Genomic DNA, 17116 nt, shown 5'->3' with positions numbered 1-17116 from the left:
TGTTGCCATGTAACTTTTTTTTTTTTCTTTTTTTCTTTTTTTTTTTTTTTTGTGGTGCACGGGCCTCTCACTGTTGTGGCCTCTCCTGTTGCGGAGCACAGGCTCCGGACGCGCAGGCTCGGCGGCCATGGTTCACGGGCCCAGCCGCTCCGCGGCATGTGGGATCTTCCTGGACCAGGGCACGAACCCGTGTCCCCTGCATTGGCAGGCAGACTCTCAACCACTGTGCCACCAGGGAAGCCCCCCCATGTAACTTTTGAAGAGCGTTTTTTTCCTTTTCCTTCTGCATCTTCTTGAACGTGAATTGAGGATGTGAGTTATAAAACCATGTTTCCACTGTTGCCTTTTCCACAAAGTTAATTCACGAATGACTTTCTAGATAGAAAAAATCATTTGACCCATCCTGACCAGTGGAGAAGGCCTGGAAATTTCAACCCTTAACTGCTTCAGAATTGTTTTCTTTGGGCAAGTCATTCATGGTGTTTCCAAAGTTGGACACATGCCTGTCTTCGCTGCCCCCGGAGGGAGTCTCACTCGGGGTGTATATAAATAAGACTGAAATCCAAATGCCTTGTCTATACACCAACTCACTTGCAAATGAACTGTGAACAACTGTCCCAGTGTCCCCATGTGGTTAAAAAAATAAGTTTGCCTGGGCACAGCTTTCTTCTGTCACTGTAAATCCTTCCTTGCCTTTCTTGTCACTTTTCTTCTCCAGTCACCTATGTATGTTGGAAATTATGTTTAAAGGCCTTTTGGGGCTGATAGGTTTTCTTGCAAACCCAGTGTTAAAGAGTGTAATGGATTAGATAAGCAGAAGTGAGGATGTGACTTTTTTGTTTCCATTGATCATAAGATACCCATGGGATATTATTAATATATTCAATGAAAAGTAAAGTTTGGTTTTGGGTGTAAACCTTTTAAGAAGTATAGAAATTTTACACCTCGCTTCAGTGGCAAATCACCATTATTCTCAGGAATAGATGACAATATATCAGTGGAAAACTAATTATGTCTATTTACTATATTGAAAAGACATTTTCTCTTCTCTTTTTTTTTGTTTTGGTCCCAGGCACATAGACTGGATCATTCTGCTCATTACCTGCGCCTGAAATTTCTAATAGAAAACAAAATGCAACACTACGTGCCAAAGCCCGAGGAGGACATTTATGAGCTGGTAATGTTTATGTCTGTTGTCCAAGTACATTCTGTAGGAGATTATTTTTAAATTATATGTGTGCTCATGCTAATTGTGGTTGGTGGAGTGGAACAAATTCTAAAATAAATGAGCCTCATTCAGCGCTCTTAAGTTTGTGGAGATGGCCTTACATATCACAATATTTTTGCAGAGTGAAAATGCCATCTTAGTTTATGCAGGGAACGATGCTATGCTATCATGAAAAATTGAAATCCAGAACTGACTCTCAGATAGAATTTTAGTTATTATGCCTAGCTTTCCTTGTAGCTTTGACAGTCTTATGTTTTAAATGGGTGACTCAAAGGTGAACTGGCTGTTGTCAGATAAAAAGTACTAACTCCAATTTTGTATGACTTCTCCCTGCATGTTGAAATTGATGGGTCAAATCCTGTTGGGTGAAAAAGGTGCCATCTAATTATGTGTCCTGGCCTTTTGGAATTGTATTTATTATATATATTCTTGGGCACACTTATGTGAGTTTGAGTTTCATTATGAGACTTGGGTTCTGAACTGGATCTGGATTTTTATATTGACTCTGTTGCTTTCTAATTATGTGGTCTTGGCAAAAAAAAAATGAGATGATAATACTTTCTAGAATTTCGCAAAGATTAGAGATAATGGTTCACATAGTAGGTGCTCAGTAAATGGTTGTCATGGTAACATGGTAAAATAATGACAAGTTCCTTTTTTGTTAGCCAAAGGGTGCTTTTTTCAGTTCCAGGAAAGAAACATTTTGGGAGCAAGGCCCCCTCTCTTGGAGTTTGTTCTTCTTTCTCTGCACTTAGTCATTCCTCTGGGGGCCACCGAGCTTCTTGCCATGGATCTGTGAATGATAACAGTATGACTTCAGACAGGCTTTCACCACAGAAAACAGAACTGAAAATTGAAACCCGAATAGTCTCTTTTTGAAAAGGGGAAGCGTAATTTAAAATTTAGTATATTTAGTAGGGAATTTTGTTTCTAATCAATTTTTTTGAGGTTTACTTTCTCTACAATAAAACATCAATTTTGAGCACACAATTCGATGAGTTTTGGCAAATGTATACAGACAGTTGTGTTTCCAGTATTACAGTCATAATTTAGAACTGCGGTCCCCAACCTTTTTGGCACCAGGGACAATTGTTTCGTGGAAGACAGTTTTTCCACAGACCGGGGGGGTGGGGGATGGTTTCGGGATAATTCAAGCGCATTACATTTATTGTACACTTTATTATTATTACATTGTAGTATATAATGAAGTAATTATTACAACTCACCATAATGCAGCATCAGTGGGAGCCCTGAGCTTGTTTTCCTGCAACTAGGTGGTCCCATCTGGGGGTGATGGGAGACAGTGACACCTGAAGTGTGTTGCTTATGTCTAGTCTACTCCATAAGATGCAGCTTGATTGTCACTTTCCACTCACTGATAGGGTTTTGATATGAGTCTGCAAGCAATTGATTTATTACGGTCTCTGTGCATTCAAACCTCTCTGCTGATGATAATCTGCATTTGCAGCCACTCCCCAGTGCTGGCATCACGGCCTCAGCTCCATCTCAGATCATCAGGCATTAGATTCTCATAAGGAGTGTGCATCCTAGATCCTCGCATGTGCAGTTCACAGTAGGGTTCACGCTCCTATGAGGATCGAATGCCACCGCTGACCTGACAGGGGGCAGAGTTCAGGAGGTAATGCGAGTGTGATGGGGAGTCGCTCTAAATACAGATGAAGCTTTGCTCACTCGCCTGCTGTTCACCTCCTGCTGTGTGGCCCGGTTCGTAACAGGCCATGGACTGCTCCTGTTCCGTGGCCCGGGGGTTGGGGACCCCTGATTTAGAACATTTCTATCATCTTAAAAACTTCCCTCATGTCCCTCTAAGTGTTTTTAATGAAATATAGGAGAGGGTGTGCTTTTATAACACTCTTAATATGTCACGAAATAGAAGAACAAAATGACCATTTTCAACCATCACTTAAATCACTAAGTTTAACACAGAGGAGGGTACTTTTAACAGTGGCTGATTTATTTTTTTCTCTGGCATGGGGAAAGCCCTGACTTTGTGCTCCGTGAGTAGAGGAGAGAAAACCCTTTTTCTTACTTAAGAAAGGAAAGTGCTTTGCTGGTAACACTGGAACAGCTATTAGATCATATATTTTGCATTTCAGAGTTAATGAATCTTTTGTGTCTTAAATAACAGGGATCATGCCTAAGCAACTTCCATGTCCTTCATATCTTACACACAGTACATGCTGAAGACATACCTTTTGAAATTATGTTGACTTCTTTATTATTTTTAAGTCTTGGCCATTGTGCGGTCTCATCCAGTAGACGAGACTAAGGTGTGCCACACTTACTTTGTATCTACACTGCTATATACATATTATAATTACAATTATTTTAAAAAAGAATCCAAAATACAGAGAGATTATGGTATTCTTTCTTGCCCTGTTACAGAAGGTCTCCAGCTCTGAGATTCCTGAGGAAGTAAATGCCATAGTCTTACTCACTTTACTGTTGAGATTGCTCATGGGCACCTCTGTTTTTACCAAGATTTTAAACTTTTTTGTTCTTAGGATATCTTTGGCAGCCTGGTAAAGCCTCTAGGTCCCATATCAGAATAATGTTTTCAATTGCATGAAATATATAGAATACATAGGATCACCTATGGCCTACTTGTGTTGAAATAGTTATCAAAAATATTTTTAAAATTATAGATAATATACGTGCTTACTTAATAGCTCATTAAATAACAAGACCCAGCATAGGTCTAACACCTGCCACTGTTTTGAAGTAGTGATGAGCATAACTGGTATTTTGAGATATTAGCAGCAACTAGAATGTGGTATAAAAATAACTGTGGGGCTTCCCTGGTGGCGCAGTGGTTGAGAGTCCGCCTGCCATGCAGGAGACACGGGTTCGTGCCCCTGTCCAGGAAGATCCCACATGCCGCGGAGCGGCTAGGCCCGTGAGCCATGGCCAATGAGCCTGCACGTCCGGAGCCTGTGCTCCGCAACGGGAGAGGCCACAACAGTGAGAGGCCCGCATACCGGAAAATAAATAAATAAATAAAATAAAAATAACTGTGATTTCTGTTTCTGACAAGGTCATAGGCATTGCTCCTATTGCCGTGTTTGTTGCCTCCATTCGTTTATAATTGAAGGAAATGCTAAGTTTCAGTTACAGGTTAGTGAAACTAAAAATTTCAGGCTTTTTCACCATCCCAGTTCACAGACCCCTTGAATTCTATCCATACATCCATGGTTTCCAATCCATGCTTTTGGCCATTAAGCTGGTATGAAATGTCCTTCCAGGGCAGGGGGTTTCTGAACACACAGTGTTCTTGGATGCCTTTTGAGATTTTACAGATAGTTGATTTATTGTCCCTTACAGAACAAGTATTGGGCCACTTATGGCTAATTGGTTTCCATAACCCACCTCCATTTTATTTTTGATGGACTAGCGAAGCTCACACGTTTGAAGTCCTGTCCTGAAAAATGACTCCTTCATAGATGACTGTCCCAAAACATTTTGTTCTCTGCTACTGTTTTGTCAAGTATTCTTGAGTAGTGAGGTCAATAGTTATTAGCGAAAGTGTGTACTACATTTTAAAGATCTTTTTGGAGGGTCTAGTGCATTTATTTGGTGGGGCTGGGTATTCTTTTGCTTATGAAAGACCATGAATAGTTAGTTTTCTACTTATCTGCTTTGCTAATATAAGTAATACCCGTTTGACTATATTTTCATGAGTAGTTGGTTATTGGGTCCAATCTGTAGAATGATAATGAATATGGAGGCACTGGGTTTTTTGAAAACCCATATTAAATATGTTTTTCTTAAAGTGACAGGTGGGAATAAAGAGTTTGCAGAAACACTGATTGATCGATTGATTCATTCATCCAGCAAATATTTATTTAGTGTTTATTGTGTGCCTGGCACCATGCTAGCTGTTCTAGGCACTGAGATACACAGAAAAATCTCTACTGTTCATGGAAAATACATTCAAGTTGGTGGAGACAGATATAAAAACATGTAAATATTTTTAACAAAAACAAGTAAATGTGTAATATCTCCCGGGATGTTAAGAGCGGGGAAAGAAAAAGGGCAAACAGATAGAGAAAGATAGACATATAAAAGCGATCGAGCTGCTCCTTTAGATGTGATGTGTGAACATCGTGGTGAGTGAGGTGAGAAGGTGAGTCATAGAGGTATTTTGGAGGAAAGTGTTCTAGGCTTAGGAAACAAAGCTGGGTAAGGCCTGGCAAGGGGAGGGGGGTGATAGTATAGGTAGTTTACTCATGTTTGAGGAGGGTAAGTGAGGGAGTGGTGGGGAGAGGGAAGGTGGGGTGGGGAGGGGTTTGGATGCAGAAGAGTGAGCAGGAGGGCTTGTAGGGCCCAAGTGAGAAGGGAAATCCCCAGAGAGGAAGGGCATTATTTGACTTCTGTCTTCATAGGCTCGCTGTGGCTACTGTGTGGCCCATGAACCTTAGGGCCTTAGGGAAAGAGCTGGGAGAGCAGGCAGGAGGCTAGTGAGCTGTCGTTCAGGCCATGGGTGATGGTCGCTTGGACCAGGCACGCCAAGGAGACCTGGTAGGAAATGAATGTGATTTCGTGATAATTCAAGTACCAGGGTAATCAGATTGTTTCTTAACATCTGATGGTGTTTAATCTGCTTTTTGAAAAGAGCGAAAACATGCAGCATCACTGATTTAATAAAAATAAAGGGGGGTCTCCCTGCTGGCGCAGTGGTTAAGAATCCACCTGCCAATGCAGGGGACACGGGTTCGAGCCCTGGTCCGGGAAGATCCCGCATGCCGCAGAGCAACTAAGCCCGGGCACCACAGCTACTGAGCCTGCGCTCTAGAGCCGGCGAGCCACGACTACTGAGCCCCCCACACGCCTAGAGCCCGTGTTCCGCAACAGGGGAAGCCACCGCAATGAGAAGCCCGCACACTGCAGCAAAGAGTAGCCCCCGCTCGCCGCAACTAGAGAAAGCCTGCGTGCAGCAATGAAGACCCAACACAGCCATAAATAAATAAATAAATAAATAAATAAATAAATAAATAAATTTAATAAATAAATGGAATGTGTGTGATACTTCTTTGCTAAAGATATGTTTAAAGCTATGAAATTTCAAAATTTCTGGTTTCAGATATTATGACTGCATCGAAAATATATTTTACAGTCCAGCTCCTTCTTGAAATTTTACATGTTTTAGAGTTAGAGCTTTTTACCAAACCCAATTTTAGTCCAGCCAGCCTAAGGACCGTGGTCAAGGGCCCTGTCTATATTATACTAAGTTATTGTCTGAAACTGGTAAAAAAACACAAAGACTTTCACACCAATTACAAAGAAGAGAGGAGGTAATATTATAAAAGAATAGGAAAGCTTATTTACAAAGCTAAATTCCCACGGGATCTATGGACAACCATTTGGAATTTTCCAGAGATGGTTAGAACAAGCGGTGATATACTGCCACCTAGGGGGAGAGTTTGGCTCTCAAGGAAATTGAAAAAATAAAACTAAGGTTCAAAATAAGTCGAAGTGAATACATTTCATAACATTTTATTGAGCATTCCATGACATTACAAAATAATCATAAAATTGATTATATTTGGTATGTATAGTTTTGGTGACTGTAATTTTCTGAACTAAAGATCAGTAGATCTAATAGAACCGATTTCTTCTAACTTCAGAATGCATTGGTTTGAAACTTATTCTGAAGTATAGAAAGAAAACCACATTAAGTTATGTCCTCAACATGAAGTTATGCATTTGGTGGAAGTTGCATTAAATGAGGGTGTTCTAGAGGATCTAGGCCGTTGGGTCAGTGTTCCAGCCCCTGCCCCACCCCTTGGCTTTCTAGTATTACAGCAGCCTGTTTTCCAGACTCCTGAATCCTAAGCATTCTGTTCACCTCTCCCACCTGTCAACTGTCCTAAGAAAGCGAAGAGAAAGAAACCATTTTTTTCATACTTGTCTGAACAAAATTATTTCCGGACAAATGACTGAGAGGGGGGCAAGTTTAAATAATCACGAAGACTTCTATTTAATACTAAAGGATTTTCATTTTGGAATTTTCCAGAGATGATTTTCATTTTGAAATTAATTTGACAAATTTTAAGTTCTATATGAGCGTTTGACACGTCAATATGTTTTGGAATTACTATCATAAATTCTGGAAGCGGCCTTTGGCTTACATACTGAAGAAGTAAGGTTTGGTACCCTTTACTATGGTACCCCTGAGTCCCACCAGGAAATAGTTGGGAGGCATTATAGTGTAATGGGGAGAACTTCAGTGATGGAGCCAGTGAGACCTGGGTTCAAATCCCAGCTCTGCCCAGGCTGGCTTTTTGACATTAGGAAAGTACTTTCTCTGTAGCCTTTTTCTCTTCATTTGTAAAATGGGGATCACATTTGTCTCATAGAGAGCATGTGAGGGGCAAGAACACATGGTAGAACCTTCATAAGTTACCATCCATGATGATGCTAGGTCCAGACATCTAAGCATGAAGTATAAATTAAATTAATTGAAATAAAGTTTCTCTGTGAACTGCCAGTTTCTCTTATTTTTTTTCCATGTTTTCTTGGGTTTTTGAGAGAGGTGATTGATTTATGTACCTCAGTTTTTTCAGTAATTTGGTATAATCTAATGGCTAAAAGAGAATATTGTCATTTATGTAATCTGTCATCTGTTTTAATGCTATAATTTTTCTCTGCATATTTGTACTATTGTGGACTTTTTGAGCCAAAATGGTATACGAACAGAAGAGAATGGAAGCACAGAGATTTCTCCTATTCCTATGGATCCCATATCAAGATCTTTATAACCTCTTCTTGATGTTAATAATTTTTTCCCCAGTACTGAAGATTTTTTATGACTTTAGCATTATTTTTCAGGTGTGTGATAGATAATAGTGTGGGAACAGACATACAGAGTGATGTCAAGGAATTATTTAGAAACTGGAACTGGAGCTAAATCTGGGAATGTGCATTTTAAGTTTCCACTTTGAGTCTTTAATGGGGTCAGTTCAACAAAAATACTAGGATGTGATGAGAATTTGATTTCAAATTCTGAAAAAATAGATTTACAAATTGATGACTATTTCTAAGTTATTTTTAATGAAGTCTTAATTATGCTTCTCTTTGTCATTTTCAGCTGTACAAAGAAATTGAAATTTGTCCAAAAATCACTCAGAACATCCAGATTGAGAAGTCAGATACAGCCGGTGATAATTATGGTATGTTTCTTTTTCTTTGGTCTTTGGTGTTCTTCAAGTTAAAACAATTCCTGTGTAAACACGCACTTATTAACAATTCAATAAAATGCCTTTGGGGCCTATTTAAAACAGATAGCCCATCTGGCTTCTGCTCTGCCCAGCAGCCAAAATAAGGGGGAAAAGATATGTACCCTGGGTAGGACAAAGGTTTTAGCTTTAAATTTCTTAACTTTAATCATCGGGGTTTGCCTGTCACAGAAAAGAAATGGATCCGTTGGGAGGAGATTGTTTTATCTTATGATATACCCTAGTAATGAAGAAATTATCCTTTCGCACCTCTATCCACCAAATATATGTATTATTCTCCTTTCCCTCACAAAGGATGTTAAAGGAACTTGTCTTGGTGGGAGTTGGGGTCCCCAAGACCACCTCTGGGTTTTGGGGTTCACTAAGAGGACCCACTGGACTCAGCTTATTCATGACCACAGTTTATTACAGCAAAACTATACAAAATAGCATCAGTAAAAGGGAGAGGCCCATGGGGTGAAGAGAAGTCCATAATTCCCCCAGCAACAAGCTGTGACAATGCGTGTGAACTGTTGTCTGGTAGGAAGTTTGTTAGTGACTCAGTGCCCAGGATTTTTATTGAGAGGCTGGTCAGGGAGGCACCCTCTGCCCAGCATATACCAAAATTCCAGCCTCCCAGGAGGGAAGCAGGTGTTCAGCACAAACCACGTTGTTTGTACAGATTTTAGACACAGTGGGCTACATTAGGGTGTTGGGAATCCTCCCCAAATCCAAGTTCCCAGATGCCAGCCAGAAGCCAACCTGATAAGCAGGCCATTCAAAGAATAGCAGTCAGGCTTGCTATGTTAAGGCTTTCCTATTGTCTACCTTCTGGTGTAGTGAAGTATGTAATCCTTTCCATAGATTTAAGACTGGTCTTCTTAGCATTACACGTTATGACTTGGATAGTAGTGAAGTTGGTGCTTGAGTGAAATACATAGGGAAACCCATATGCTCTATCAGGGCTAGATCAGTCAGGAGGGCGAGGTTCGCTGAAGCAATGACAGTCACCAAAGCCCAGTGGCTCCAAACAGTGAAATTCTTTCTCCTGTTCACCGTGCATCCTCTGTGGGCTGGCTGGGACCCTTTCTGTATGTTGTCCTCACTCTAGGACCTGGGCCTGCAGCGCCTGCCACCTGGGACATTGTCTGTCTCTTGGCAAAGGGGAAAGAGGGAAGGTGGTGATTTGGGTGCTGGCTCACTCCCAATTCACTTGTCAAAGCAAGTGACTGGAGGTGGGGGATGGGTAGGTGGGCAGAAGAGTGTAGTCCTACTATGTACCGGAAAAAAGGAGAACTAGAAGACCTGGTGGAAAGATATATAAAGGGCACTGCCTATGCTTGCTTACTGCGTATTTCTCTCTGAATGAACTTATTAGGCTTTTTAACACTTGAAAGTCTTCAAACCCTTTACTGGGCAGCAGCATCTTCAGTATTCCTGCCGAAGCCTCTCCCGCAGGCAGCCAGTCCACCTCTCAGAGCCCTCACGGGAGTGCTTTGGCCTAATGACGAGAACCTAATTTCCAGCCCCTGGCCACTTGCGTTACACCCTCACACTGTTTACTTGACCTTAAAACTAAAGACAGCATAATGCCAGAGGACGTTTTTGATGGCAAGGGATAAATGTGTCTGAAGGCTTATTATGCAGCAGAAGCGTGACCTCAGTAATTAAAGCGGTAGTTGGTTCAGTGCTACAAATAAGCATCTGGGTCCTCCAAACTGAAATGTACCATATCCCTTACCCTTTTATCTTTGGTTTGGTTCATTTGTCTTGCGTAAGGGGAAAATGTAGCAAGAAGCAAGAGAGGGCTGGATCTCACAGCTCTTGGGATCAAATGCCAAGGTGGACTGGTTTGGGGGACTTCCCTGGCGGTCCAGTGGTTAAGAGTCTGTGCTTCCACTGCAGGGGGCGTGGGTTCCATCCCTGGTTGGGGAACTAAGGTCCCATGTGCCGTGCAGCGCAGCCAAAGAAAAAAAAAAGATGGTTTGGTTTGGGGACTCACAAATAGAAACTGGGCATAGAACCGCTATATTTTTTATACTTTTTTTTTTTTTATTAAAGTGGCTGAAGTACTCAACCTGTTTAGATTTCCATGCTGAAGCTGGTACAGGGCATCAGACATCAACCCAGAGGGTACTGCTGGCCATGCTTCTCACATGACCTGACATAAAGAAGCAGGGCTTTGGGGTTTTGTTTTCATTTCTGATCTGTCATGGAGCACCCCTGCTTTTGTAAACTACAAAATCCCTTGCTTAGAGGTTGTGGCAGTGTCAGACGATGAGGTTCGCAGTGCTTACTTAGTCTTGCTTTCTGTCCTTACATCGCTGTCAGCTGTAGCCTATCTGTAGTGGTTCCTGGACTTCACCTTGGAAGGCCACCATGCATGGCTAATAACCTTAGGTAAAATCATTTATTCTCAGTGCCCAGTTCGATGTTGGCAGAAGGCATTCCCACAAGTAGCTAAAGAGTCCCCGAGTCCTAAGAAGACCTGGTTGTCTCTGCCCTCAGAATCTACCAAGGATTCTAAATTCAGCCCACCTCTCTCTGACATTAGCACCTAAGTGCAGCTTCCTGCTATACGTCAATTTCAGTATATGTAAGTTACTAGCACACATCAGCACACATACAAGATCTAACTATAAACCAGATGCTGCTTTCTATTGTAGAACGCTTTAGGGAGGAAATTATGACTTAATAATTCCACTGACTAAACAAATGGAAAGATTTAACACTTGCCTAATTTCTCTCTCTTGCCCCTCCCTCTACCTCAGCCCTCAGGACTCTCTCAGACTTGTTGAAATTAGTTCAAATAGTTTTGTAATAGACTAAGCATGATCCCCAGGCTGCCTTGAAGTGGATGAATGCATCATTTTAGCAACTGAGTATTCCTTCTTCTCTGGGGACTGGTTAGACTATTAGACTTTTGGTCTTGTGTCCCTCTATATCAGAGGTGTCTGCACTTTTCTCACTTTCTCTCTTTCGCTGTATCCTGGACTCTGGTTCTGAGTACTTCTATTTTGTTTACTTTGTTGTCCTGATTTTTCTTTGCTCATGAATTTCAGTATGAGGAAACTTCTGGTTATTCAACATATGAGTCTGTCTTCTTCGTTTCTTCACTCAGTTTTAATCACTTCCTTCATTCTCAAGATCATATGCCATTCATGGTGCCTCCTCATCTTTGTAATTCTAAGCCTTCTGATGGGTGGACATACTGGGTTTATACTGAATAACTCCCTCTGTCTTCTGTTGGCAGTCATTTTGGACCATATTAGGTTTGTCTGCTGGGAATTAGATTGTTGCTATCCTATTTAAAAGAAAAAAATATTCTGACTTGTGCGGCTGACATCAGAAAGTCTACAAATCACAAATTTTGGCAAGGATGTGGAGAAAAGGGAACCTTTCTACACTGTTGGTGGGAATGTAAATTAGTGCAGTCTCTATGGAAAACAGTAAAGAGGTTCCTTAAAAAACTAAAAATAGAACTACCATATGATCCAGCAATCCCGCTCCTGGATATATATCCGGAAAAAACGAAAACTAATTCAAAAAGATACATGCACCCCAAAGTTCATAGCAGCACTATTTACAATAGCCTGGACATGGATACAGTGAAATATTATTCAGCCAAAGAAAAGAATGGAATATTGCCATTTGTAGCAATATGGATGTGCCCAGAGAATATTATTTCACAGCTTTAGTGAAATAAGTCAGACAGAGAAAGGCGAATACTGTATGATATCACTTACATATGGAATCTAAAAAATAATACAAATGAGTACATATTTGTTACTGTAGGAGATGGTTATAATCCCCACCTTCCCTCCACTGTGCAAATTATTGGCATCTTGAAATGGAGGCTGTTCCTTGGGACTCTTGACATCCTTAGTGGTAAGGAAGGAAGGCAGCAGATGAATACCTATCTCCACTGACTTTGGTTTAAGGTGACTTGCAGTAGGCTCTCAACACATCACCTCTCCTGACAAATGTGTTCATTTTATTTTTAATAGAATAAAATTTGAATTAAAAATATAATTAAAAAATTTGGTCTCAGAACTTTATAAAATGGAAGCATTTTAGAAAGGAAATGCCTGTATTTTAATGAATTCTATTCATCCTCTCCCTGATGTAGTCCTTGATTCTGTATCTATTCTAACAGATAAAAGAAAAAGAAAATCTCTGCTGCGATGCAGATAAACACACCTGTGTTAAGGCTAATGTCATTTAAGTGGCTCGTGTCTAAAATTATTTTTATTTCAGTGGGACTTCTTGAAGAGTAATCTGAAAGTTAGAAGTTGCTGTAAGAATGGAATTTAAAATAAGAGAATAAAATAAAGACTTTGGAAAGTCCTCAGGGGGTGGGCCCATATAGTTCCCTATCCGAGGGAGTTGCGGTACCCTAGTGGGTGATGGCATTTGGCAGTTTTGCCTACGTGTGCGTATCTATTTCCTGGTCCTGTGAATGGTACAAAGAAACATATGTTCATTATGACATGAACCGAGAAGTCTCAGTGAATCCCTGGGCCCCAGTCTTTTAATTAATTATTCTATTTTGTTGTTAGTTGCCTGTTTGTTTTTTTTAAACCACTGTTTTTTCCTTTGCCTACGCCTTATTTTTCTCCCAGAGCTGAAATCATTCATGTCATATCTTTACAATTGTATTAATTTCCATTGCCCTTTTAAGATTATCTACCGAAGTATTTTATCCTGAGGGAAAGTCGGTGTTGGTTGTGGACATTCCATTGATCGATCAGAAAGAGTTTTACATGAGACTGTCTAGAAACAGACGTGACCAAGTCTTGTAGCCATAGGACTGGGAGCACTTAGAACCTCAGGGACTTGATCTGCTTTATTTTCCGAAGGATGTAGCAAAACCCAAGATTAATTAACGAATGGGCTTTGAACTCTGGAAGCCTAGACAGGTATAAGATAATCTTATGATCAGACACTAGGAGAATGTGCAGTCCATCAGTTGCAATATGAAGAAGGATTTCTAAAGTTTGTTGCTATTTCTCCCTGTGTGCAGAATTTTACTAATTAAAGCAGTGTCCACACAGCAATATATATGGATGAACACACACCATACAGTTGTTCTGTTGTGACACGTCCTAGGACATAGATTTGCTGAAAAAAAGTCAAGGGGACCCAGATGAGATAAGCTGATTGTTTCTGTTTTATGCTATGGAGGAAACTGTGAAAAAAAAAAAAAAAAAAGCAAAACTATGGCATTTATTAGCAAGCAGGGTAAAACAAAATCATTTTCTTCCATTTGAGTTGATAGGTAGGTCGTATGAAGATAGATGTACCTGGTAGTATTAATTTTTACAGTGACTTCTTTTAGAGTGACCTAAGCATACATTTTTCTGCTTTGTGAAACAATACGAACAAGAAAAAACTATAACCCCAAGCAATGAACATACCTAGTTCACAGCAGATTCTTCTTATTGTTCGCTCAACACTCAGAGGGTGTGGGCCTTACCTGGCTGTCCCTGTGTTTCCTAGGCTTTTCACTTTCTTCTGTGGAAGAAGATGGTGTTCGAAGGCTCTACGTGAATAGCGTAAAGGAAACTGGCTTAGCTTCCAAGAAAGGTAAGTTATCAAGTGTCTTGTCTTGACTTGTTTGTCTTCAATTCCCTTTTGGGTTTCTCTAGTTGGTGGATGAGAAGGATATGCCCAAAGGGTTCACCCCTGAAGAGTATTTAAATGTTGTCTCACCGAAAACTCTTCCAGGGAATACGAGTATTATTTCCATCCGCTCAAGGGTGCAAGGAATGTTGCCTTCTTGGATTTTAAATCTGATTTTGAGCCCATCTCCATGGGGTTGATGGGAAATGCCCTTCTACTCAGAAGTGGTTGTCCTTCCCTACCATCTGGGATGGAATGGAGGTCCCAGGGATCTTCTTGAAGCGGATTATTCGGGAAGACCCCTCTGTGCTTTGGTCTGCACTGGTTGAAGCTGACATTGGCCTTTGCCTGAGCTTGCAAAGGTCCTTCGTGTTCTATTGCCGCCATTCATAGAGGAATCTTTGTAGAAGTTGAGCACCTAGGGGTTCAGGATCCTGACTTCCTGCCCTCCTTAGAGAGCTCTTCTCTGCTACACCCTGCCTGCAGCCCTACAAGGGCTCATAGTGTTGTCTGTCTAGGCTACTTGTGGAACCCCAGCTCTCCATACTTTTTCTACTCTGAGAGAATCATTTCAACCTAGATTTTTTGCTTCCTACGTTAGTTTCCTAGGGCTGCAGTAGCAAATGACCACAAACCGGGTGATTCAAAACAATAGAATGTATTCTCACACAGAGGCCCTTCAAACTTCTGGCCTCCTGATGTATTCTCATCAGGAGGCCAGAAGTTTGAAATCAAGGTATTGGCAGGCTTGTTTCCTTCTGGAGCCTCTGCAGGAAGAATCTGTTTTACGGTTCTTTCTAGATTCTGCTGGCTGCTAGTAGCCCATGGCTTCCTTGGCTTGTAGCTGCGTCACTCTAATTTCTGCCTCTGTCCTCACATGGCCCTCTTTCCCGTGTGTCTCTCTGTCTTTACATGGCCTTCTTATAAGAACACCGGTCATTGGGTTTAGGACCCACCCTACTCTGGTATGACTTCATCCTGACTTAATTACATCTGCAAAGACCCTCTTTCCAAATAACGTCACGTTCTGGGTGGACTTGACTTTTGGGGGGGAACCTGGGCAGGTAGGTAGGGCTTAAAATCCACCTTCATTTCATTCTTCTTGCTGCGGAATTTTTAGCTTCATCCAGGCAGTGGCAAAATAATGCCCATTGAATATAAAAGTCCAACATGTCTTGGTCAGTTACACTTGGATGTGATACCTGTATCTGTTCTGCTAGAGGACGGTGGAGCAGCTGGGAGAGGATGGAATGCCTGCCTACCTCTCCCACCTCCTCCCATGTTCTGGGGCAGCTTAGGTCTGGGTGTTCATGGCTTACAAGCTTCCTGTGCAGCTTACTTTGCCCTGTGCTGTCAGCACCGGAGAAGTGCTACCCGCAGACTTGGCTCTGCACAGAGATGGCAAAGGTGTGCCCAATCAGAAACAAAGTCCAAGTAATTAATCCACTGCTAACGGCCGTGGACAAGGATTTTCCTTCATTTTTCCTTCCATATTTTCGAGGCCAAAGGCAGTCCGGAGGCCAGAGTTTGACGCCTTCAAAGCGTATCTCAGCTAAGAGCAGAGGTGACGGGGTTTATTCCCCTTTAAACCCCAATCTGATTTTTATCTCTTTCAGCGTGAGTGTGCCGGTTGGCGTGTGGGGGTGGGGAAATACGCTGCCCTGGTTTTAGTCACATCCTGTTTTAGTCCTTTGAATCCAGGAACACTGGTGTTAGGTAAAAACAAACGGTCGTCTGCTGCAACTCCCTTGCCCCATATAACACTGTTCTCTGCAGATGCAAGAGTGATGCCCATTTGTCCACCTGGGTGGCAAACTATTCCCAGTATCCGACCTGCAGAGGGCTGTGTCGGGAGAGATATTTGATGTTAAACATAACCGCTATGTGAAGACCTCCCAATAACGGAGAGCTTCCTGTGGACCATACGGCCCCTTTGTGGACGTCTCTGATTATAATACATCCTCCTCCCTCAGCTTCCGTTCACTGTTTGCCTCCTCGTTTATAGCCAGCCATTGGTGTTCATGATGTGCTTCATGTTAAAACTGCTAAGTCTTTTCCACATCTGACACTTTCAGATCTTTCAACAATTCATTAGAATGTAGAATACAACTCTGGTCCTTGCCCTCTGGACACTATCCAGATGCTAGTTCTGCTAGAGGACGGTCTGGATTTTAGTGTTTCTTAAAATGACCAGAATGTGATGCAACCAAGGGACGTCTAGTGGCACGCAGCCTAATTAGATCTGAATATTCTGTTTGCATTAATTGAACCTACACTTTATTTATTTTTCTTAGCCACCTTGGGCTTTTGGCCTGTGATGGGCTGATGGGTAATTCCCATATTCCTGCTTTCTCTTGCCTGCCTCTTGCTCTGTGTTGGATCTCATGTTGGCTGTACTTGTAGAGCTGACTTTTGGAACCAAACTGTGTTTACACTTAGCTCTGTTCATCTTGGGCCTCTTTGGCCCATTGTTCTGCTCTTGGAATCATCTGAGGTTGGGATCAGGCATCTTCTTTGCTGTCATCTAAGTGTCTTCCAGATGGCTCCACAGGACACAGAGAAAGCTCTGTGCTGTATTTTTCTACACAGATAGATTAGATGCTTCACAACTTTTAGTGTGGGTGGTGGGGATCATTTTTGAGTAGGCTCAAAAATTCCAAAAAAAGTTTTCCTCTTTGTTCTACGAAGTATTAATAATGAGAGTTCATGTCTTGAATATCTTCCACATGCCAAGTGCTGTGCAAAGAGTTTTATATAGATTATTTTGTTGAATCTCATTTAATCCATGCCCCTCTTTACGTATGAGGAAACCGAGGCTGGGAGAGATTCAGTAACATGCCCACGGGCACAGAGCTGTTACACAGTGGGGTTGTGACAGAAGGACCCCGACAAGGTGCTTCATTGCCCATCACTGCTGGGCCCCCTGCTCTCACTTATTAATTCTGAGACTAGCTCACTCAGGTAGGCCCTGCATTAGTTTCCTAGGGTTGCCATAACAAACTACCACAAATTGGGTGGCTTAAGAAACAGA

At 41.6% G+C, this 17116-nt stretch overlaps 1 protein-coding gene across 1 annotated transcript in view; it reads left to right on the top strand.

Annotated features, from left to right (window-relative positions):
- The window catches only part of TIAM1 (TIAM Rac1 associated GEF 1), a gene marked incomplete at its 5' end in the record, with an annotated part of 515782 nt that overhangs the window by 435940 nt on the left and 62726 nt on the right, over window positions 1-17116 (top strand). Inside the window, 3 exons of the mRNA XM_082624561.1 lie at window positions 1073-1177; window positions 8337-8418; window positions 13963-14049. Of these exons, the coding sequence (XP_082480687.1) occupies window positions 1073-1177; window positions 8337-8418; window positions 13963-14049 (274 nt within the window). The remainder of the gene's footprint in view (window positions 1-1072; window positions 1178-8336; window positions 8419-13962; window positions 14050-17116) is intronic.

Source organism: Mesoplodon mirus (genome assembly GCF_964341445.2).
Source record: "Mesoplodon mirus genome assembly, chromosome: 6".
NCBI lineage: Eukaryota > Metazoa > Chordata > Mammalia > Artiodactyla > Ziphiidae > Mesoplodon > Mesoplodon mirus.
Note: the sequence above shows the minus strand (reverse complement) of the source record. Positions and strands in the feature narration are given on the sequence as shown.